The sequence below is a fragment of the Phocoena sinus genome, chromosome 12 (genome assembly GCF_008692025.1).
Source record: "Phocoena sinus isolate mPhoSin1 chromosome 12, mPhoSin1.pri, whole genome shotgun sequence".
Taxonomy (NCBI): domain Eukaryota; kingdom Metazoa; phylum Chordata; class Mammalia; order Artiodactyla; family Phocoenidae; genus Phocoena; species Phocoena sinus.
The window spans coordinates 14891528-14916880 of NC_045774.1; the positions used below are offsets into that span (position 1 = coordinate 14891528).

A 25353-nucleotide genomic window follows, 5' to 3' on the forward strand; every position below is an offset into this window, starting at 1 on the left:
CCACAGTAGAAAATGGCTTGGAAGGAAGTTGGGGTGTTATTCAGCATCTTTTCCCCTGGCCCCTGAAGCATCCTTTGGCTCCCAGCTCCGTGATGAAGTTGGAAAGCATCACTTCTCATATAGTTGCCTAGTTCTGGCCCCAGCAGAGCCTTTCCAGTCCCTTAGGGGTGTCTGTCTCAGCTGTTTGTCTGGTACACTTTGTCTCTATCAAGGGGGAAGGTAAATCGGTAGGCTGGCTTGGAGGAACACAATCAGGGCTCATGTAATTATCTGGGGAAGAAAAATTCCTTACTTGTAAGACTTTGCCAAGCGAACGTTCATTCAATATGTCTGCTCAGTGCACACACAATTGTTAACCAGTCTGATTACTTTGAAAAATTGTCTTTGCAAAATCCTTACTGTAAAATACGTGAGCATCACGTACTAACCGGCTTTAAGCTAGCAGCGTCCTTTCACATAAACAGAGATGCCCACACAGGCTCGAGTAAACAGATGACATTCACCGCGGTGAGCCCGGGCAAAGGTTTGCGGCCCTGACCACACCACGAGAAATATTTAAGTTTAGCGGATTTGTTACATAAACACTCTAACCTCAGACTCAGTCTGGGCAATTCCATCGCCCTCCTCTGAGCTCTGCCCTGCCAAGACAGAGGAGACAAGGGCTGTTTTCAGAACAAACCTGCCTCGAGTCTCATTCTAATCGTGGGATGAAATATGACTGACAACGTATCTGAAAGGTTGGATTTTTTAAAGCATTTCAGGAGACTTAAATACAAACCTAGGGCGCTAAAGAGAAGGGAAGCCTTGCCACGGAGTGTGAGTTTATGAAAAACTCAAAAGCATGGGTATAAACTCCCTCTGGCAGGCGGGTGGAAAGCCATCCCCCACTGCCTCCAGGATCCTCCCAGTGGCTTCTGGGACCATTTTGCCAGCACCCCTCCCCGACCTTGATCATCCTCGTTAATCCACAGAGCCGAGTGTGAGGCCTTGCCTGGGTAGGCACTCAACCCATGCTGGATTATTAGACACAAGTCTAGGATGAGAGATCCTGAACTTGGCTGGCCTCATATATCTCTTCGTTGTCCACAGAATCTTCCTAGGAGGTCTGTGGTTCCTCAGATGGTTTAAGGATTCAGCTTGGGGCGGGGGGTGCTTGGGAGCCTGGAGAAGCCACAGCTGAGGAAGGGAGGAGAGAGATGCTATGAAAAAAACCAAACTTAATTCCTTGGCTCTGAAGGGGTATCGGGAATTGAGAGTGCCGTAAGGATGGTGCATAACATTCGGGTAGGGCCGCCACGGGCCAGGAGACGGACTGCTAGAAATGTGTACTCTGGCTTTCAACAAGTCTTTGCACAGCACCTTCTAAGTGTGAAGCGTCGTGCTAGGCACAGTGGTGATACAAAAGTGGAGTTTGGGTTAATTTTTAAATTGAGGATGCAGGAGGATAATTCAGTGAATTGTTTAAAATACTGATTCCCAGGATCATTTCTAGAGAGTTGAAAATACTAGGTCTAAGTGAAGGTGAGAAGCTACATTTTTTTTTTTTTTTTTTTTTTTTGTGGTACGCGGGCCTCTCACTGTTGTGGCCTCTCCCATGGCGGAGCACAGGCTCCGGACGCGCAGGCTCAGTGGCCACGGCTCACGGGCCCAGCCGCTCTGTGGTATGTGGGATCTTCCCGGACCGGGGCACAAACCCGTGTCCCCTGCATCGGCAGGCGGACTCTCAACCACTGCGCCACCAGGGAAGCCCGGGAAGCTACATTTCTAACAAGCATTGCACGTAATTCTAATGCAGATGGTCCTGAGACCAGTTCAACAAACAAATCGTGATTCTAAAACCTATAAGTAAAACTAGCCCACCCAAATGCTTGGGAGTCTGCTATTAACTGCCCAGAGAGGATTTGGATGTTCAGCTAGCTCATATGGATTTAGCTTACCTTGAACACAGTGGCCATGGCCGGTCACGGTGTTGCTCCATGAAGTGTTCGTTGTAGTCTTGGACTCAGGAAAGCAATGCTAGGTTAGGTGGCTGCACTTTGGACCTGAGAAGGATGCTTACCCCAGAGGCTAAGCAGCACAAAGGAAGAGCATTAGATTAACTAGGAAGACAACCCACACTGATAAGGCTGAGATCACAGGAGGATGGCACAGCAGGGCATTTCATTCTTTTTTGTCTCATGTTGACGGCTCAACTACATGGCCCTACTCCATTTTCATGAAGTATCTTCGCCATCTTTTTTGGTTCATGACATTCATCTTTTGTCCTAGAATCAACCATCTTACTGAGACCTGAAGGAAGGCCCAGAGTCATCATTAAGAATGATTCTTTGGGGCTTCCCTGGTGGTGCCGTGGTTGAGAATCCGCCTGCCAATGCAGGGGACATGGGTTCAAGCCCTGGTCCGGGAAGATCCCACATGCCACGGAGCAACTAAGCCCGTGTGCCACAACTACTGGGCCTGCGTGCCACAACTACCGAAGCCCGTGTGCCTAGAGTCCGTGCTCTGCAACAAGAGAAGCCACTGCAGCGAGAAGCCCGCGCACTGCAACAAAGAGTAGCCCCTGATCGCCGCAACTAGAGAAAGCCCGCACACAGCAATGAAGAACCAATGCAGCCAAAGAAAGAAAGAAAGAAAGAAAAAGAAAGAAAGAAAGAAAGAAAAGGACAGTTCTTTGGACAATCCCCTGAATCTATGGCTGTTTTAACGCAAGTTCAGAACATGGTGCAACTGTGGGTAACATCCCGCAGACAGCTGCCAGGTAGGGGGACTCTGGCCTTTCAGGAAGGAACACAGCTATTTAGTGCCTCATATCCAGTGACCAACGGTGTCTGCCCAGATCTGCGGACACTGGCTTGCTCTCAGGAAGTTTATGGGGTCTAGCAGAAATCTTGCCTATCTCTTGATGGCTAAGGGCTTGAAACTAAATCAGATCTTCGAATTGACCAATAGCTCAATCTAAAACTGAGTAAGAGTTGTTCTCAAAGTGTGACATGGGGGCCTGTGGGCAATCTGCCAGGGACATGATGTAGGCCATGAAATCTGCCCCATGATTTCTGAAACTTTTGGTATTTATGTATCTCAATAGTTTTTCACGACATGAGCTAAAATCCTTTGCTTAACGAAATCCTCCATTGGTGTACACTCCCGACACCAACTGGATCTTACAGCTCCATTCAATTCAGTTCTGACACTCACTGCGCAGTTAGTGCAAACCCCACAGGTTAGAAAGCAGGGTCCTCAACCAACAGGACTGCCCCCCACTTCCAACACCAGTCACTGGTGTCAGCAAGTGGGCTGACACATGCTCAGTGAGGGGACGGATGAATTTGCTCAGAAAATACTTACTGACCAACTACTACCTTCCATTCCACTACTCTGTGGGTTTGGGATACACTGGGGAATGCCCCAACACGTTCCCTTCAGTCATGGACCTTGTACGTCGAATTCCTTTTCTTTTTAAGACATTCTACTTCACACGTGGTAGCTGCCCAATAGGGGTTTGTAGAATAAATGAACTAGTCAATGAATTAAACAATGTTACTCAACAATGGTAAGATCCCTTATCAGGAAAACCATACAGTAAAACTTGTAATTTTGTGGGAATGGCATTTGTGGTTACCCCTGAGCCAGTGGTCCCCAGAACTAGGATGCAAGCTGAGGTTCTGTGTGAGCCTTGGGGAGACCAGGTCAGGTAGGACCTTGGTTGCCAGGGGCAGCGTCTAAAGCCATGTGGGAAAGTTTGACCCCAAAGCAGGGCAGGGGTGGGAGCTCAGGAGCTGGCCCAGGGATTGGGGTTGCTAAGCAAGCTCTACATTGACACAGCACTCTACAGTTTCCAGAGCTTCTTCTATCTCGTCTGCGTTAGGCTTGAGAGGGCTCCAGTGACAGGTGCTACCTGGGCTGCTCCCAGAACAAGGATCTCAGATAGAGGAGCCCTGAAGCAGGGACCCTTAGGGATGGCTTGGAGCACAGATGCAGATGTATTAACATCCCAGAGCATCACAACAGGCTGCAGGATTTAGGAGGTTAGAATTTCATACAGTCCCTGGCGGTCATCACCATTTTGGTACCATAGATCCCTTAATCAGTCAGATGAAGTCTGTGTAGCCCTCCTCAGAATATCTTTAAATGGACAATAGTGAAATGCAGTTATTAAAATGTTGAAAAAGTTATCAAATTTGATTACAGCAATATATGTGGCTCTTGACACATGAAAAAACAGGATAGTGGCACATCTACCTTGTTAGATGATGTGCTACTGTGACGCGTATAATCGCCACTGTGACTGTCTGCAGAAACTGTAATATTAGAGTGCCGGTGACGTCGACTGCGACAGACACAGGTGCTGTGAATATTGCTGTGATTTGCTGCTGACATTCATAATCGAAGGAAATGTTACATTACAGTTAGAGGTTAGTGAATACAAAGATGTACTTTTTTCCCCATCCAAGTTCATGGACTCTTAGATTTCAGCACTATCCCTTGTTTAAAGTGTAGCTATAAGAGTTTTTTGGGGTCCCTCGATCCATGGCTGCATTAAAGTCTAAGGAAACAGTGAAGCTCTGATTAGTAACCAACTGTTCTGCCACAATACTCAACTTTTTCGGTGGATATGGATTACAGGTTTTTAACAAATGCTATAGAAGTGCACTTATTACTTAATTTTTACTCCCTTGTACATACACATTTATACAAAAGCAATGGACAAATATGTGTAGGTGGACTTTCTTGGAATAAATAAAGTAAGCTTCATACTCCATCTTATCTATCGGCAGGTGTAAATTATGTTAAAAAACAGTCCCCGGGTAATGTTAGACAGGAGGATTCTCTTTGAATATCTGTTGTGAAGAACACTGATGTATTGTTTTAATGGAGTCAGCACATTCCAGTTAAAACAAAGAGAACAACCCTAGAAATAGAGAAATAAAAAGAATATAAAGGAATGGATCGGCTAATTGCCTTGCCGCTACTTTCCTGAGTCCCCATTCATCTCTCCCTTGCTTTTTGTTCATCACTATGGTGTGTTCCTCTGTCAGCTTTCAGAAGACCCTTCTGGTCTGGGTCTTAATCCTCGCAGGTGTTACTTCAGAACCCTGAGCAGAGAGGGAGCAAGGCCATACGTCTCTGTGTGCCATGGTGGTCATTGTGGCCCTCACCATTTCTGGTCTGTTAGTAGTTTCTTACATTGCAGTTACAGAGGCAGAGAGAAATCAGGATCTACCCTTCTCGGGAAGATTTCTGTCTAAAACCCACCATGCCAAAGGTTATGTGATTTTTTTGTTTTTTTTCATGCCTTGGCCTCAGAAGAGATGGTAGGTAACTAGCTCTTTTCTAAAATAATGTCTTCTCCTGCCCGTGAGTGCCTCGTGAGTTCGTAAGCCCATTAATTAACCTGCCAAAGACCTTTCTTCTCAGTCGAGGCTGCTTATCACTCAGCAGGAGTGCATCCTAGTGGGGTTAGTGCATGAAAAGAAAACAAACCCATCGGAACGTGAGTTATGACATCTAGGAGTTAAGACGAGCCCACATGATGGGAAAGCCGTGGAGTTCCCAGCGACACCTGGATTATACGTCCTTCGGTGTGAGTGTTGAGAAGCTCTCCCACATCTGTGTTGATGCTCTTTTTTTCCTCTCCTTTTTTTGATGAATTGGTGAGTTGCCTGGTGAAAGCAGGTAAGGAAAGAAGTCTCTGGCCTAAAGCCCTTGGAACATAGGTTTGTGTGATTTCTTTTTTTTTCCCTAAAACATTTTCAAAAATAGAAAATGAAACTTTAAATGGCAGAGGACAATAACAAGCAGAAGGGAACTGCTTAAATATCACTTCGGGGACTTCCCTGGCAGTCCACTGGTTAAGACTCCGTGTTTCCAATGCAGGGGGCGTAGGTTAGATCTCTGGTGGGGGAACTAAGATCCCACATGCTGCTCGGCCAAAAAATGAAATGAAAAGAATTGAAAAAAAAATTAAGTAAAAATCATTTTGCGAGAAAGGCTGCTCACTGGGCACGTTATATAGAGAACGAATTGACTGTGAACCCTCATAATCTTGAAATAGATTTATATTATCAGAGATGCTAGTTCACTGTGTATTCGGACAGGCATACACGCAAATAAAAGGCAGGGACGGGGGTGGGGTGGGGTGGATGACAATGGGACTGTGACACTTCAGAAACATGAAGCAGGGCTTCCCTGGTGGCGCAGTGGGTGAGAGTCCACCTGCTGATGCAGGGGACACGGGTTCCTGCCCCGGTCCGGGAAGATCCCACACGCCGCGGAGCGGCTGGGCCCGTGAGCCGTGGCCGCTGAGCCTGGGCGTCCGGAGCCTGTGCTCCGCGACTGGAGAGGCCACAACAGTGAGAGGCCCGCGTACCGCAAAAAACAAAGAACAAACAAACAAACAGAAACATGAAGCAAAATTATTCTCAGGACAGACAGTCTTTGCGTGGGGAGGCTTTTTACTTATTAAACAGTGTTTTGGAACAAATTAAACTGCACATAAAGATACATTATGGGCAGAGCAGCTAACAAGCGGGGTCACTGAGGGTGCCGTACAAGAACATGGCAAGGGCTTTTGCAGGATGTGCCTGGGGGACATTTAAGATATTTATGGTGACTACTTTACTGATACTGCTTAGAGGACAATCACTGCTTGTTTGTTCCTGAATCCTTGGTTTTGTCTTAACTTTTATGTAATTTTATATTATTGTAGGGAAAAAATGGAAACAAGAGAGGGTCAGGAACAATTTAAGGGCTGGAAAAATGAAAAAACATTTGCCAAACACCCGACCTTTAAGGGTCACTTCTCTTGCCCTATGGGCCTGTGAGAGCTTAATGGCCATTGAGATTCATTCATCAGTGGAAGAAACTAGCATAAACCCATCAGTTTCTAGGTAAGTGATGTAAACTTCCCTGGCACTGAAAAGTAGTTCTGGATATAAAATGTATTTTGTTCCAAAGGATATTGCCACTTTCCAGCAGTCAGAAGATTTCACAACTGACCTGATGTTTCTCTGTCTGTTATTTTTTCCTTGTTATGTTTATAAAGCTCTGGTTGCATTCACAATTTTCCAGGAAATCAGTGTCAGGTAACAACCCCACCATGAAAAGCTACCTCTAGAGAGCAGTCAGCGAGTCTTATCTGGCACTGAAAGCTTGCTGGTTGGTTTTCTACATACATGTTTATTTTCAGTTCAAAGACAATATAGAAAACTCCATCGTGGAAAATGTTACCTTTTAGTTCACACTCTTTTAATCCCCCAGTCCCCATAAAATAAACATTCTAAAGTGTAAGCAGTGGGAAATAATGTAAACTCTGCGGAAACAGAAAATAGTTTCTTTCAGACTTGGTGGAGGTCCTTTTCCTGAACACTGCACTCTGTTACAAACAGAATTCATCTTGAACGAAGAATAAATCTTCGGCCTATTTCACCATTTCCCCAGCATTGCGTAAGAGCATATTTCAAATTCACTTTCTTCTCCAACTGCAGCAAAAAGGCAAAAGGAGTAGTTTGTGTTTGTGGAGCCTGAAAAACAGGAAAAGAAAAATATTTCGGTGGTTTAAGAACAGCTTTTTTCCTCTGGTGTCAAACTGTTCATATATTATAGCTCTAAAGCTGGAGACCACAAGAAAATATAAGAGCAGACAAGTGATGCTATTCACAAGACAAGGCTGGGATCATTGCTTGGAATCTTTTTACTTATGAGCAGTGGAGAATCCGATTCTGCACCACTTGGGACCGAGCCAGCATGGACACGGCAGGCAGCAGTTCTGAATTTCCTAAAAGATTTTGCTTGGGGACCGTGGCTGAAATTCCATGACTTCTAAATTTGGAGTCTACAAGTTTCCAGGATCCTGTCAAGTGAGAACATCCAGGATTTTAGATTAGCAAGCCTGTTGCCTTGGATTTCAGTTTCTCTTTTATAGCAGGCACAGAGAGCAAGGTCTGAAAAATGCATTTAGGACAAGAATGGAAGTGAGTGGATCTGGAATTTCTTATTATTGTTTAAGCTTTGTTGTTTTCCCGCAAAGGGTACTAAGACTCTCTGTCACTGTGAATTCTGCAATCTTTTTAGAAAAAGAAGTGATCAAGCTACATTTTAAAAAGAAAAAAGCAAACAAAACACCTAAGTACCAAAAAAAAAAAAAAAATTCATCAGGAGAAATGTAAAATACAAGCACTTGGCCTTTGATCTGAATTTATACAAGGAGGAATTTATCTCCTCGGCCAAGAGTTCAAACTCGGCTGGAATACAGCGAGCCAGCCTCCCACGGATGAGGGCAGGGTCTGGAGCCAGAAGGGATGCTTTATTAGCTTCAGAACAGAAGACGGCGACGAAGGCAGGGGACTAGGGGTTTCAAATACTCCCCTGGTGTCTGGTTCAAATCAGGGAAGTAAACAGAAAACAGAAGCATCACAAGCATAGTAAACATTAACAAAAAGAAAATATCTTTGACGTTAGGAAGGGAGGTCTGCCTGGTGCAGACCTTGCCCCTCCTCTCAGTGACGCGCCAGCCTCCTGTCGGTGGCTCTGGTGACCCTAGATACGAGGCACAGTGACTACTGGGGAGGGAAGGTGGGAGAGACGAGGCTGGGCTCGGTGGAAGACCCGTGGATTGACCACATGACCTCGGTATCAAGTTTTTATAGTTAAAGAGGCTTAGAGTCTGTGTTTCCATATTTTCAGAAAACTCAAAGGGTTGGTAAAGGTATAGAAAGTCTGAATATAAATGAAAAAAAAATCAGAAACACAATAGCGAAGGTGCAAATGAATCAGTTGTTCATTGTTTATTCAGTGGGGAAAAATTTTTTTAAATTTGATTTAGTGTTATATCTTTTGGAAGATAGAATATATAAGACATCCAATCATGGTATGTGAATAATAAGAAATTACAAAGTGCCCAAGCAACGTGAATGACCAGAGGCAGAGACTGGAGTGACGTGGCCACAAGTCAAGGGCTGCTGGCAGCAGCTAGAATCTGGAGAAGGCAAGGAAAGGAGTCTCCCCTGGAGCTTCTGGAGGGAGTGTGGCCTGCTGGCACCTTGATTTCAGCCTGCTAATACTGATTTCAGACTTCTAGCCTCTAGAACTGTGAAAGAATCAATTTCTGGTATTTTAAACCACCAAGTGATTTGTTATAGCAGCCATGGGGATAAAACACACACACACCCCCCCATAAGGGGAGTTCTCTCCTATTTATTAAACTAAGACAATTTCATTGTGTTTACCCTTATGTTAATTATTGGTAATGGCACTTGGTTCTTGGCTTCCCTGTGCTGACAACCATCTTGTTTTGGTTCCCACTGTTGAATAACAGAGGTTAAAGATAAATACGCTACCAAAGTTACTTTATTATTTATTATAAATTTATTTATTTTATTTATTTATTTTTGGCTGCACTGGGTGTTCATTGCTGCGCATGGGCTTTCTCTAGTTGCGGTGAGCGGGTGCTACTCTCTTCACTGCGGTGCGTGGGCTTTTCATTGCGGTGGCTTCTCTTATGGCAGAGCATGGGCTCTAGGCGTGTCGGCTTCAGTAGTTGTGGCTCGCGGGCTTCGTTACTCCGTGGCATGTGGGATCGTCCCGGACCAGAGCTCGAACCCATGCCCCCTGCATTGGCAGGCGGATTCTTAACCACTGTGCCACCAGGGAAGCCCCTGAAAGTGACTTTAAAGTAAAAACCAAGTCAACCTCAGTAGTATTTGTAAAGTTGATGGCGACATATTTTGACAATTTTTTTAAAACCTGAAAAGTGAATAATTTAGAATCATTTATATCATGAATTTTTTTTTTTTGAGATTTGCTTTTGAATTGAGGAGAAGTAAGTCTATTTATTTCTCTTATTAGTGAAGCTGTATGACAGTCACTGGGTGCTTATTAACCCGTTTGAATGTCTGATAAAAAATGGCTTCTGCAAAATGGAGAAAATTTCAAGTTCATAGCATTTGGTTAAAACTTTCACCTTACCTTGCAAGTTCTAATTTTTTCAAACCAACTGGTAGATTATAACTAATGACATAACTGAAGCTTTTCTCCAGGCTTTTCCAAAAGCGCATCCAAGCTTTTCTCATTGACCTATAATTTCTTATATATTATATTAACCATGTGTAAATTTAGAGTTATTAGAAAATTCATATTTTCCCAGAGTTTGATGAAATATTATTTTTCTTGCTTTATTTAAAAAAAAAAAGTATAAGATGATTAGATCCACTGCCTCTTGGGAAGTTTCTTTTAAAAGGGAATTAATTAAGAATTTCACAACCGTTAAGCCTCAAAACATTCCATTTTAGTTAGATAATGGAGATTTAATTATCACCATCTTTTAGAGATGTTAAAGATTCCATTTTAGATTTAATTATCACAATCGTTTATTTAAGTAGCTTGGGCTACCAGCCTATTTTGGTTCCTGCCTGGGAGTGGGAAAAGGGGGGCTCCCTCTGTCCCAAGGATAGCTTGGGGTGAGGAACTGAGGACTTTTTCTTGAAGCACAACGGTGATGAACAATTTTTGAGCTGCTTCTTGAAAAGACAGAGTTTCAAAATTAAAATCAGAGAGCCCTGGAGCTCCCCCAGGAAACCCTGAAACTCTGGTTTACAACCTGGGGATAAGAGGCTCTGTCCACAAGCAGCGTCTGGAGATTAATTTATAATTATTAAATATCACTGAAAATTTCGGCTCAAAAGGAAGTTTAGGGAAGAAATGAGCTGGTATTATACTCCTTTTTGCTTGTGCAATTCAAGAAAAACAATTATAGCAGGGCCAGAGTCAATTTGATTCCGTACTAACCACAACTTTGCACATCAGAACAAAGTAAGGGAGTGTCTGAATCCTTCAGGAAATCTGCCAGGCTTTCTTGAGTTCATTTGAATCCTGCCAAGGCCCAGAAATATGATGAAGCTTCAAAATGAGAAACCCAAAGTGTGTGGGGGGGGTGGGGAATGAAACCTCCAAATCCAATTATCTTCAAACAAAAGACTGACCAGTAATGTCACAGGATCAGTTTCACTGGGACAAACAACTCATTTTAATTAGTTCTGTTTGGTAACATCCAAAAGAATGAATCATGCCCTTAGTCTAACAATAGCAAAAGCACGACAGGGAAGCTTTGGAAAAAAGCAGCAAGAGCTCAAATTCTGGTGATTCCCTGGCACCTCCCGCTCATACCGTTTCCTAGAGGGTGAGATAAGCAGGGAAGGTGAGGAAGTGGAAGGAAAGACAGCAGCCCTCAACCGAGTGGCTTCTTCCATGTGCGACTCGTCACGTCTGCAACACATTCTGCAAGGAGTAAGGAGGGTGATGCCCTGCAGCTGAGTCCAGAGAAAGAGCTGGAGCCTGACCACGATGTGTGCCAAGCAGCCCACCGGACATTTCCTCTCCTGATGCTCAAATCTGTCTGAGCTATCATCCAAGCTTTAACATTTGTATTTTGTGCATTTTTAATAGCCACAGACCTGTGACTGTTAGTAGGAGTGGTCCCTGCCTGCCGTATGTGAGAGGGGACAGGAAGCAGGAAGAATGTCTGCGGGATCATTATTCTGAAGGATACCCGAGAGGGAATGTTTGCTTTGGACAGTGGTTTTCTCTTACAGCACTAGATGGTCTGCGATTATTCAAGCAGGGTCAAGTGATGGGGTTTTGAAACACTGCCTACCAAGCCTAGAACAAGGTTTGGCAATTCACACAGAAGAAAGAACCCTGGATAATTGAGTGGGAAAATGACATTCAATGAGAGACTTAAGTAAGAGATAGCTCTAGTATAGTCTGACTGAAAAGAATTTTGACAAAGTCATAGCTTTTAATACTCAATTATCTTTTGTTATTAAAAAAAAAATCGCCTGGTTATCCCCAAATTATGGGTCTGTTCAAAGAGCTGGTTATCATCTTCCAGAATGGGCCAAAGTTCATTTACCCCGTGAAAATCTTTTGGTTTAGGAAAGAAAGGATGGGGTGAGACCGAGAGTAAGCAGATCTGGGTTGAGTCTTGGCTTTTGTACTTATCAGCTGTGCAACTCGGGCAAGTTGTTGATGTCTCTGGGCCAGAGTTTCCGCAGTTCTGAAATCTGAGGCCAGCGTGACATGTGACCGTGGATGGCAAAGCATTTCCTGCTACAGCTACGGAACGAGAGGCAGGGCTGAGTAGTGGAAAGGCAGTATTATTCCTCTGCTATCTGGTGGATCAGGGCCATCCCTCAGCTACCCCCTCTTGTGACCACAGGGGACAGGACAACCCCTGCCTGCAAGGGGTGCAGTGACGGCCCACAGGAGGTGCTTAGAGGGAATCCCCAAAGCCAAGTGTCTTGACCCCCAACCCCTGCTCAGTCTTTGTTTTTAATTCTTTTTTTTTTTGGCCGCACCCAGCAACATGTGGGACCTTAGTTCCCCGACCAGGGATCGGACCCATGCCCCCCGCAGTGGAAGTGTGCAGTCTCAACCACTGGAGGTCCCCCTGCTCAGTCTTTGAACGAAGTCCAGAGGGATACTTGTCAGAGAACTTGAACACAAGGATTTAGATGTAGGTACTGGTAAAGCTAAGGACACGCCACCTGGCATTACCTGAGCCCCAACTGCAATAATTAAGGCATAAACGCATTTATATGACCTATTTGGAGAGCAAATAAAAATGGACCAAAAGGCTGGAAAAATACTCATCTATCTGAGAGAGATGACAGAATTACACACACTTGTTCTGGAGAAAAATGACAAGTGGCGGAAATGTAGCATAATGGGTTGACATGACAAGGGAAATTAGTCTGGACAGGGGTCAACTCAAAGTTTAAGAGGAATGATATTGTGATTTTCCCAAGGCCGGACTGGGAAACCCAAGACATTCACACACACACACACACATGCACAGTCATATCGAAAGACCAAAATAACTCTGTTATCAAAGGTCAAGTTTATGGGCTTCCCTGTTAAGTTAGTCTCCATTAGTTCATTTTCTGGAGTTTTCTTTTTCAGACATGACAAAAGATTTGAAATGTGATTGTGGTTAAAACTAAATACAGCTCCCACTCATCAGCAAAAAACGCATACAAACACCACCAAACACCACACACACAACCCAAACTGAACAATCCCACAACTTGTATTAATGTGTCTCTTACCTTCCTCATCAGAGCCTAAGTCTTCAGTGTTTTAGTAACAAAGACTTGCAAAAAAAAAAAAAAAAAAAAAAAAAATCTCCCCATGTTCACTACTGATAGACAAACAAATGGGAGTCCTGTACGCTTGGCTTAGGGCGTAACTCAGGGACAACTGGAAAGGAGGGCCTTTAGGTCAAGCAAGCTCATCTGGAAGGTCCAGAATGTACTGGCAAGAGGGATGGGTGCTGGGCTAAGGAACCGGAGCAGGAGGCAGTAGGAAGAAGGAATGGGGGTGTTTATGGGGAAGGAATGCGTCTTGAGAATATGGTGAGGAATTGTCTGATATATGGGATGGGGAAAAGCAGCTCCAAGTCTCTGAGACTTCTGATAGGGAGTTTCCCAGGGAGGAGGGTTGCGGGGGGTGGGGGGGGGTAGTCCTTTTTCTTCGTGATGGGAAGCTGGGACAGAAGCCAGCAGGTGTGCCTGCGGCTGCAGGACCGAGGCACAGACGTGAATGAGACCAAAGGCCCCCCGCTGTGGGCCGCCTAAGCCAGCGCCAAGACAAGCCCAACCCTCTTACACTGCGCAGACCCTGAATCATCAAGGGCTCTAATTTCTGCTGCCCTGTCCTTCCTGTGACTCACAGGGCCCTTGGAGTTAGACGATCTGTCCCATCTCTATGAATCTTTCCAGTGGTATGAGAGCCCAGTCCCCCTGTTGTGCGACAGTGTTATGGGTTAGATTGTGTCCCCAAAAGGTACGTTGAAGTCCTGACCCCTAGTACCTCTGAGAGTGACCTTAACTGGAAATAGGGTCTTTGCAGATATAATCAAGTTAAGAAGAGGTCAATAAGGTGGGCCGCAATTCAATGCAACTGGTGTCCTTTAAGGAAGACAGAGACACACAGGGAGACAGAGGAATGTCAAGGATCAATGGGCACCACCAGGAGTTAGGAAGAGGCCAGGAGGGATTCTGCCAGAATCTCAGAGAGTGCATAGCCCGGATGACACCTTGACTTTGGACTTCTGGCCTCCAGAACTGTGGGAGAACAAATGTCTGTTGTTTAAGCTGCCCAGTTGTGACACTGTTATGGCAGCCCCAGGAAATGAGCATACTGGAGTCCTCTATCACATGATTCTAACTCTGTACCAAGAGATACGTGGGATGAAGGTATAGCTGGTATAGTTAATGACAGAAGACGTTAGTTTTAATTCTCGAAAAAGAATAATGAATTTACAGGGCTCCTTTGTTATAGCAAGAGATGCCTTAAAACAAATCTATATTCAGAGACGGTGTGACTGACTTTCACTGGAATCGGGTCCAGGCACACCAAGGACCTGACCATCTCACTGCATATCCACACCCAGGAGCGACCCAGGGCATGGCTGTAACCTGGTAGGAATTCACAGTAACCAAGTGAGGAAATTACTTATCAGACCATTTCTGTAATAAATATCAGAAAAACCAAACAAAATAAAACTAAAAGAGATTTGAACTAGGGAAAAAAGAAAGAAAGAAAAAGTAAAAAGCACAATAGCCTACCTGAATTGAGTCCTGTGAAAATCCTGTTCACTTAGAACAAGCCTTTAACTTGCTCTGTTTCCGTATCAAGATCGATGTCATAGAAGCAGGGCCGAGTCGGCAGTCCTGGCATGGTGCTCATCTGGGGGAGAGGACAAAAGATTATATATTAGCCAGTGCTGCAAGGGGATCACGCCGGACACTGTACATCTAACGACATAAATTAACTATATAATTCAATTCAGCCTCATGTAACTTTGGGTTATATATACATGTATATTTTTAAATTCACCATCTGTTATTCCAATCTTTGTTTAAGGAAATGAAATCCCTCCATGGTCCCACAGCATACCATAGCTCCAAAACAGTGATTTTCAAACTCTTTTTACTAAGTCAAATCTTAATGCTGAAGCCCAACAAAGATAAGCCCTTCTGGCTGAAGGGGACAATGGGTGTGGAAGGAATGAATAATGAATAACCCCCAAGACACATTTCGGTAAAATCTTCAACTCTTGGAGCACAGTTTGAAAACTCCTGTTCTCCAGACAGCTGGCCTACTTTACTAGCAGTAACTGTTGTTTATTGAGAACCTACTATGTGCTAGGCACTGTGTAAATGCTTTTTTTTGCATCGTCCCCCAAACTCAATGAGGTAGATACTTTTATCGTTTCCATGTTACAAGGAAGGAAATGGAGGTTTAGAGGTGTTAAGTCATTTGCCCAAGGCCACACAGGTAATAAACAGCAAAATGGGAAACTGGACTCCACATTTGTAATCTCAAACTACTCATATAACCACCACCACCACTGCTGCCTCCACCACAGTTTGGGCACTCTATACTCAGAATTTTACATAGATAATAACTTGAGTTCCCCATCACCCTTAGAGGTAGGCACTCATTTTAGCCTCACTTTACTGATGAGGACAGAGGACATTTAGGCACAAAGGCATGGGCTCAAGGGTACACAGCTGGTCAGTGGTGGAGACAGAATTAAAACCAGGCCTGTGCTTCTCACTGCTTTGCTGCACTGCGTCTAGATCGGTTTTGCAAAAAGCGCTTTGTCCACCTGCACCAGAGACCCCCGGTGACGAGCTGGGGAAGCTGGCCGGTGTCCCCTGGTGATGCTGACACACTAAACACGGGTCTAGAACCCGGAGTGTGAGGATTTTGGATGAGCTGCTCTTTATCGATTTTAGTATTCCCACCTCTTCTCACCAGCCTGGAAGTTCTCAACACCAAAGGAACCCAGATAAGGCCTCTGTCACAGATCTCCGGTCTCTCACTCTCAAGGTCCTTTTTTGTAGGGACAGGATTTCTCTGACGCCCACTCTTCCCCCCTATGATGCTGACAGACTCTCGCGACTCAGACTGGGGTCTGTGGACCAGGGGCATCGGTATCACCCAGGAGCTTGTGGGAAACTCAGGATCTCAGGGCCCACCTGCGGCCCACTGAATCAGAATCTACAATTTCAGCACATCCCCAGGAGATCTGTGTGCACGTCTCCATCTGAGAAGCCCCGGCTTAGTCAATATGGCCTAGGATGCCTCCCCCCACTCCCTTTAGCCCCGGGAAAGGGAGCTCCTGGGGAAGGGGGTGAGGTGCTGGGGAGGAAGGGGAGAAGAAAGCCCTTTCACCCCTGACCAAGTGCTGCTACTTCTTCCCGGCCCGAGCTCAGGTCGAGGAGGAAACCCGTGCACCTGCGGCCTCATAACCACCTGGGCTATGAGAGTGTGAGTGAGGTGGGTCCACGTGGCCAGACACATAAACACTGTGGTACACGGTGGCCAGCTCCTGTCTTGCTGATTGCACAGGATTGCCCTTTAGTATATTATGGGCTAAAAAGGCTTCTGAGGCCTGCCTGGAATACAGGCACCACTGATAGCATGTCTTCAGGATTTTCTGTGCTCTGGGTTTCGAGCAGTGAACTACAGATAAAGTTCTGGCGCACAACATGCTTGTAGGTGGGGATTACCTGTACTTTAAAACTTCAGGTATGTGGATGGCTACTTCTCCTGAGGGTTCTGTTCCTAGCAGGGGGGTAACATTTTTCTCTGGTTACTACAGTCGCTGCTCCTAGGAGACCCCAGAAAGAAACCCACGCTTAACGTTTTAGCCCTGAAACATCAAACACAAAGGACATCGGTGGGAACTGTTCATATTTTTTCCAGTTTCCTGGGCTACAAAACTCATACCAGTTACTCTACAACAATTTTCCTACCTAACTGCGTTCTGACATGAGCATTTTAAGATGCCTTTATAATCTGTGTGGGGATATGGATTTGGAAAAAGGAACCAGCGTTTTACAGTTTAAGGACCGAGTGACCGCATTCAGCCACAGTGAAGCTGCTCCGTCTCTAATTTAAAATAACTCTCTAGGTCGAAGGGATCGGGGTGAGGATGCTACCCGGACTTGTCTGCTGCTGCTTCTGAGGCTGCAACACTATTCACTCCAGGGCAGAATTCAGAATGAGGCAGATCATATCTAAATCCACATGAGGTGAGAAAACCCAGGAAGAACCCTGAAGGCGGTACATTTGGGTTCATCTGAGCAAAGTTATAATGGAAGCTTCTATTGTGGATAACACAGTTGCACCGCCTGCTTGTTTACAAGCTTTTTTAACAGACATGAAAATTCAGCTTTCCACCATTCACTTTTAGCTGGTGCAAGACCAAGACCGACAAAGGCAGTGTGATTCGCACGCTTCCTGACTCAGCGCATGCATCTTGGGGTCATTCTGATACTGTGACAAAACGGGGAGCTTTTCTAAGTAGCCTAGATATTAAATGCCAGGGAGTATGAAACGTCTTTCCTCTATTTTCAACTTACTTCTCTCAAATGGGAGAAAAATGAGATCAATCAGAAGACTCCCATGCTCCTTTCCAATGATGCAATCGTCAGTTTCAAGAATCCCTACTTATTCGGGATGAGCAACAACTGACCAGGAAGCAATGTGGAGTGTGCAGAGCTGGGGGACTCCCAGCCCTGGAGACAAAGCCACCTCCAGTCCATCTATGTTTAGAATAAAAGTCCTGCTGAGCAGACACAGTATGGAATTATGTTAACAAGACCTTACACATTCGCATCAGATTCTCTCCCAATAAAAAACACTCTGTTACCAAAGGATTGGAGCCCCCAGACAAGAGTCAGCAGAGCACTGCAGGAAAAAAGAATTCGGACAGCCCTTGGCAGTTGACCTCTGGGCCCACGCCTGGGGTCAGTGGTGATCTGTGTTGACTTGTTTGTGTGCCCTTGAAGAAGGCCTCCTGCTTGAAATAATGAGAGGCCACTAAATCGTACTTACTTGTCATGCTGCATTAATGGATTCTTTTACAAAGGCTGAAAAGCATGGGCTTTTGCCCTTCATGCGCCTAATTTTACCTACAATGAATCTTCCAAAACTTTGATTTCGGGTTAAGCTTATTTTGGAGAAACGACGAGTTATAGGAATAGCCTTTATAAACGTTCATTAACACCAGCAAAGAGAAAATAGTCATACACCTAAAACTTGTCATTCAGTAGTAAAACACTCTTAGAATGAGTAGAAAAATTACCTAAAAATCTGTTTCATAAAGTGATAGTATCATACTTACCACTTAACCAAAATATCGTTGTAGTTAATTTTGTTGTGTTTGTGAAATAATTTCTTTTCTGACTTCTCCCTAAATCGACTGCTTTTTCCTACTGGATAAATCATTCAGATTTGTTGTAATTCAGAAAAGAAATAAGCATTTGAACTCACTATTCCTTCAGTTTATGATCTGAAAGGGAATCCCTTCTATACATTTCTTTCCTCCACCAATATGGCCGAACACCCATCATCTTGTTCCAAAAATTTAAGAACAACCAAAAAAGGGACTTCCCTGGTGGTCCAGTGGTAAAGAATCCCCCTTCCAATGCAGGGGATGCGGGTTCGATCCCTGGTCAGGGAACTAAGATCCCATATGCTGCGGGGCAACTACGCCCGTGTGCCACACTACAGAGCCCACGAGCCCTGGAGCCTGTGTGCCGCAACTAGAGAGAGAAAACCCGCACACCACAACTAGAGAGAAGCCCGAGCGCTGCAAGGAAGAGCCCATGCACCGCAACGGAAGATCCCACATGCCTCAAAAAAAAAAAGAACCACCAAAGAGACTACAATGGTTAACTACACGATGATGTAATTTAAATAAAAAGATTCTTTTTGATGAAATAATAACTCAAACATTTAAACTCCTGAGCAAAAGTATTTTCTGAATTATAAGTACAATGCCTCGGGAAGCCCAAGGACTGGATTTTTTGTCTCTTCCCTTCTCCCTCTTCTTTGGACAGGAGGGACAGAACTGTTTACACGTAATGGTCATTTAGTTAATTAAACTAAGATGATGCAAGAGGAAAAATGGCCGGTATAAACATCAAGCGAAAGGAAAGAAGAGAGGTATTAAAAATCATGATAGGGCTTCCCTGGTGGCGCAGTGGTGGAGAGTCCGCCTGCCGATGCAGGGGACACGGGTTCGTGCCCCGGTCCGGGAAGATCCCACATGCCGCGGAGCGGCTGGGCCCGTGAGCCTCGGTCGCTGAGCCTGCGCGTCCGGAGCCTGTGCTCCGCAACGGGAGAGGCCACAGCAGTGAGAGGCCCGCGTACCAAAAAAAAAAAAAAAAAAAAAAAAATCATGATAAGGAAAACAGTGCTGCTACCACTGGGATTCCACTTGCTTGACTTAGTGGTGATGGAGGCTCTGGGATTTCTTTCTGGGTTAGGTAACATTCACCTGCACGTCCCGTGACTGCCAGGGATGCTCTCGGTGTTTGGGGGCGTGTCCTATCAGAGTGCCTGTTATCTTTCCTGGTGGCCAGCGAGTGCCTGTTCCTGTGCGAACGGACAGTGAGGCTTTATTCAACCCACGGTCCTTTGCTGAGCACTCACTATGGGGATACCAAGGTGACCAGGACCTGGTCCCTGCTTCCAAAGGGACAGACCATTAAGTAGATCATTTGAGTCGAGTCACTTTTTACTTTTCAGTTAAAAGAAAATCTTTTTCAGGGCTTCCCTGGTTGCGCAGTGGTTGAGAGTCCGCCTGCCGATGCAGGGGACACGGGTTCGTGCCCCGGTCCGGGAGGATCCCACATGCCGCGGAGCGGCTGGGCCCGTGAGCCATGGCTGCTGAGCCTGCGCGTCCGGAGCCTGTGCTCTGCAACGGGAGAGGCCGCAACAGTGAGAGGCCCGCATACCGCAAAAAAAAAAAAAAAAAAAAAAAAAGAAAATCTTTTTCATTCTTTGCTTTTCATATAAAAAGAATGAACATAATAAATTCTTAACGTCTGACTTTCGAAGATGGAAGTCAAGTTCAATCACTGTAAAGACGACTCTATCGTGCTCACATTGGAGCAGTATTACGGAGCTCCGACTATTCCAATTTATTTCAATGGCGCTGAATAAAAGACTGAGCAAGTACAGTTATTTCTCTCTTCTTTTGTAAAGCAAACTATAACTCTTAGTGGTAAGAAGCCTGTTCCAAACTAACTTTTCCATTAGTTAGAAAAAACTTACTTTCAACAAAAAACACTTTCAAAAAGAAAATACTTTCAACTGAGAAGTAATAAATAATAGAACTAAAAAGCCAAGTCTTGCTCTCCTAATACTGTTTCCTGGAGGTGACCCCTGTAAACAATGTCTTGTGCAAACTCCCAAGAAATGTCCTATTCTTATATAAGCCACGTGACTATATAACATGTATTTATGTAGTTACGTACAGAAACTGGAAAATTCCACATGTGCAATTCTGAAATCTGATTCTCAGGGAGAGTAAAGCTTAAAAGAGGCAACTGGGGTAATTTCTAAACAAAGGAATGTGGCTGGAGTGGGGAGACCCAGGAAGAGTTGTTGCCAACACATTCTACAGTTGACCCTTGAACCACGTGGGGTTAGGGGCACTGATACCCAGCAGGGTTGAAAATCCAAGGATAATTTATAGTTGGCCCTTGGTAGCCGAGGTTCCTCCCTATCCGCAGATTCAACCAGTGCAGACTGTGGATTGTTGAGACTGAAATACTACTGTCATATTTAGATTGAAAAAAATCTGTATAGAAGTGGACCCGCCCTGTTCTAACCCCTGTTCTTCAAGGATCAACTGTAAAGTCAATGCGCCCTGCCTTTTGGAAAATGAGAGATTAGGGAGAGTTCCTTAGAAGAAAAGAAAAATAAATGCGAGCAGGGCGTCTGACCTACTGGATGTTGACAAAGGAAACGAAGAAGTTCAGCACGTTTCATGCATCTCAAATATTACGACGGATTAAGAGCTTTCAGTTCAAAGACCACTCGGCATTTGAGTGCATCTTTCCCCCACCAAATAATTTATTTTTCTTTTTTTGTTCTGATTTTAAGGACCGTATCCTTAGTCAGCTTTCAACTATGCTTGCCAGGAAAGCCCCATGCTGGCTTGCTCAGTAAGACGCTGTCCTTCCTGTTTCCGTGCCTGGAAGACCAGAGGTGGCATAATGCAGCCCCAGGGCTTCTCTCTATTGTCCTCTTGGTGTTGGCTTCATCCCCAGGCTTTCTTCTCTGTGTGGGCAGCTCCAGGCCACATCATAGCCACACCCTGTGCTATCCAGTGCCAGAAAGAACGTCCTCTTCAGTGACTCATTTTTCCCCCCCTGATTCCTTTATTTACCAATTTTCAAAACAATAGTTTGGTACCCAGTGGTAGTGCCTCTGGGACTCTGCTAAGTGCTTTCCATGCTCTGTATCTCATTTAATTCCAACAATTCCACAAGGTGCATGTTATTACAGTTTCATTATCCCCAATTTGCAGATTAGGAAAACAAGACGAGGAAAAGCATAATAACACAAATCACACGGCTAACAGCTGGTTGAGCTGGAATTCAAAAGCAGATAGTGTGACCCCGAAGTCCTAGCTCTAACCACTGAACCCTACTGCCACTGCCTCCCTTACATCATGGCATTTAGTGTCGCTGCCCCTCGGTGGCAACATGTGTGCTGCAACTGCACAAAGAAATGTTACGAGCTGCCTTTGCAATGGGAATACACGTCCTATCAAACTACTGAGATTTCGGCTACAATATTTGTGTCAATAAATTTATATGAATTGTAAAGAAACTTCATTTACTTTACAATTTTAGTCTTGATTCCTTTTAAACTTGAATATTTATGCAAGAAAATGTTACACAGCTTACACCCGGGGTGGTATCTTCCAAATGACATCTTAGTCACAGTAGTCAGCAGTGAGTAAAATAATACCTTATGACTGTTAAACATTGCTACCGTTTACCAACCAATTGGTTCCTCTCTCACTTACTTTGTTCTTATTCATTCATCATATGCTTTGATCTTATCCGTTGCCAAAATGATAGATAAAGGTCATATCTACACAGGTATTACACTGTTCACATCTCACTCTTCCATTTCCATTGGGGAGCGGTGGAGATTCTTCCCCATCTCTCCTCATTTCACCATAAGGACCACAGCTGAGGCTGCCAACAGCCCTGTGAGACAGGTGAGGTGGGAGAGGTCTGCGTAGCCCCACTGAGAGGTGTGGAAGTGGCCTCAAGACAGTTGTGTGACTTTCCCTGGACCAATTAGGAATGGGAACGTCGAGCACAAAGGCTGGAAGAGGTAACCGAAGTCTGACGGGCAGCAGTAACCCAGGTGGCTCTGAGGGGTGAGGGGAAGGGCCCCGTTCCTGTACTGCCAGTGGACCTGGGTAAGTTACGTCACTGAGTCTTGGTTCTGTACTTGGAAATACACTATGAATATAAACAGATCTATGTTATAGGCTCTATTTCAAAATTAAAATGGGATAAAGAAAGGACCCTAGTTTAGTGTGTAATAGACAATGGATACAATTGTTATTTTATCATAGAAGGTACAACTATAATCGTCTCTATGAAGTATAGTGCTGTTATTTATGATAGACACAGAAAAAGGAGACTTGAAAACAAATCTGAACTGTGAATAATTATATGTTTCTTTTATAAGAAAAAAGGTTCATTAGTTCTGAGATTTCCCCCTAATTTTTCCTGCTCTATAAACAATTTAAAAGAGCCCCTTTCTGTTGTTCCTACTAATGACGATCCAATCTGACGCTACACCCAATAACCAAGACCTAAGGATCAAGTAATCAGGGGCCTCTGACTGATGACAAATGTTATTTTAAGAGAGAAACCTTCAAAGTGTGGTGAGCTAAAAACAAGTATGATTTTAAACTGAGTTCAGTCTTTAGGAAGAGGGGATTACTCTTTCTGCGTAGGCCAGAGAAGATGCTGTGAAGAGAAGCACAAATTCAATTCTTTACACACCGCTCCTCTCTGCCTGAACTTTTGCAGTGTTTCCTCTCCAGCCTTTCGATGGACAGGTGGCATGCCAGGAGAACCCCGCCAGCCTTGGCAAAACAGACCAATTTTATAACGTTTCATTGTTTGGAAACTCAATATCAAGCGATCAAATTCTGGTTTCTGAGAAGCTCATCTTCTGAAAATGAACTGTGATGTTCCGGGCGTGCGTTTTATCCCAAGATCCTATTAGCAATTAAGTCATTATTCTGTAACTCCTGGAAGAAGAGAGAAGATGAAGGGGAAGGGAAGAGAAGGAGGCGGGTGGGGCGGAGGGGGGGGGCGGGGAGGTCACGAAAACTGCCTTTACTTAGCTGAGCTGGTCCTTTTCTCCACGGAGGAGCTTGTTACAGAAGACACAGCTGCCCATGTAATTTAGCATTTCCCTTGTCTTCCCCCCCACCCCCCCCCCTCCAACCCCGGCAAAGCTCCTCCCCAGAGATAATAAGCTGCTGCAGCAGCGGGAAAACAGAACAAGACAGAGGGAAATTGTATCCATTATTTTAATGTCCCCTTTATGGCTCTCTTGGGACAGAGGCAAAGGAGTGGTCTGGGGGAGCCGGGGGGGGGGGGGGGGGGCCTGGGGGGGAGGGGAGGACTTATCTCATCTAATGTTTACCAACCGGACACTTGGCCGGCCAAGGCTTGACCAGGAAACTGAATTAGGAAAGAATTCATGACCACCTTGCCTCCTAACTTAACTATGTTAAATACTAGAGGCCTATACTGTTCTGCCATCTCTCTCTCTTTTTTTTCTTTTTTTCCTTCAGGTGGTTCAGACCAGATCCCAGCTGAATGCTCAGGACCTCAGATTGGGTCTGTAAGTGATTTACAGTATGTTATGGACTGAACTCTGTCCCCCCCTCCCCCACCAAATCTATATGTTCAAGCCCCAACCTCCAACATGAGGTCATAAGGGTGGGACCTTTATCCAGTAGGGCTGGTGTCCCTCTAAGAGGAACAGCCCAGAGATGCACGGGCACAGAAGAAAGGCCTCAGGAGAAACCCACCCTGCTGACACCTTGGTCTTGGTCTTCTGGTCTCCAGAACTTTGAGAAAATAAACCTGCTGTTTGAGCAGTCCAGTCCACGGTACATTACTATGGCAGGCCTAGCAAATGAACACGTCGTACTTATGTGGCTATTTCCTTCCCTCTACATACTTCCATGAATATCCACAAAACATGTTTTCCCCACTTTACCTTTCTGCAATTCCTGGACAGAAAGAGTCCTAACTGGGCTACTTGCAAAAGCTTCCCTAAACAGAACGCCTTTTCTCACTGCAAGGGCAGACGATAATTAAAGGACTTGGCGGGTAGAGATCCTGCCTGGGAGGTGAGCACACCGCTGTCCCTCCCGCGTTTTCCCCTTCTTCACCCGGCTTCCCCAACACAGCAGGGATGCTGCAGCTGTCAGACCTGCTTCCTCTGGATTAATGCAGTGGGAGAAAAAGAAAACTGTGGACCAAGTATCTTGAAATCACTCATAAATCATGTACCTTGCTCTCTTTCTGTTTCTCACAAACACACAGCATGTGTTAAAAGTAAGGAGAAACATCAAGAGAGCAACATGATGGATTTCTATTTTGTAAATCTAATTTTTATCAAAGTAAATCATGTACGTGGCTTAAAAGGTCACATTGTCCCTCAAGGCATACTATAAAAAAATGACAGTTCCCTGTCCACTGCTGCCCCACCCCAGCTGTATTCCAGCTCCTCAGAGGCAACCACTATCAATTCTCAGCTCTTTCTTTTTCTTCGGGGGGAAGAAAGGATTTATTACTTGCAGCAAGTAAGGAGAACACCGGGGATCTTTTCCAAAGCAGTGTCTCCCCAACAGCAAAACCGGGAAGTCTTAAGGTAAGCGTACATGCACATTCATGAAGGGGCTTGGGACATCGACTGAGTCCAAACTTGATTGACATCACAAGAATCAGAGAAGGTCAACATCGTCATTCCTTAGGTTCCAGTTGATCTGGTGGTTGAGCGCTTCTGGCTAACCTTTACTTATGAAGCAGAACTGGGAGCCTTCGGCCCCCATGACCTTACCTGGTTTCAGGACTTAATGAAGCTCAGGTTCTTGATGTCTCATCGCAGAACGAATTCAGTGAGAGACAGAGTGATAGGTAAGAAGTGGATTTATTTAGAGAGAAACACACTCCACAGGACAGAGTGTGGGCCATCTCAGAAGGTGAGAAAGGCCCCTCAGCTCTTTCTTTTCATCATCACTGCTCTTTCTTGATTTATAACTTCAGATGCTATCTATTGGCTTTCTAACACAGAAGATGAGGATTTAGCTCTTTGACATCCTACTACCCATGCTCCCCCACCTCCACTTTCCATCTCTCAAATAAAGAGCTGTCATTACTTTTGGTCCGATCAGGATTTATTACGACAATGTAAATATTATTCACAGGAGGGCCATCA

General features: G+C 44.8%; 1 protein-coding gene across 6 annotated transcripts in view; it reads right to left on the reverse strand.

Annotated features, from left to right (window-relative positions):
- Positions 1-25353, reverse strand: part of MTHFD1L (methylenetetrahydrofolate dehydrogenase (NADP+ dependent) 1 like) — a 211983-nt gene that overhangs the window by 7356 nt on the left and 179274 nt on the right. For 3 of the 6 annotated variants that reach the window (XM_032651638.1, XM_032651640.1, XM_032651642.1), the window contains 2 exons: positions 14622-14742; positions 7157-7520 (listed from right to left, as the gene is read on the reverse strand). In XM_032651638.1, coding sequence (XP_032507529.1) covers positions 14653-14742 — 90 coding nt within the window. In that variant the 3' untranslated portion in view covers positions 7157-7520; positions 14622-14652. Of the gene's footprint in view, positions 1-1937; positions 2068-6433; positions 7521-9627; positions 9664-14621; positions 14743-25353 lie in introns of those variants that run through there. The other 3 variants (XR_004352578.1, XM_032651641.1, XM_032651639.1) reach the window with 3 other exon arrangements.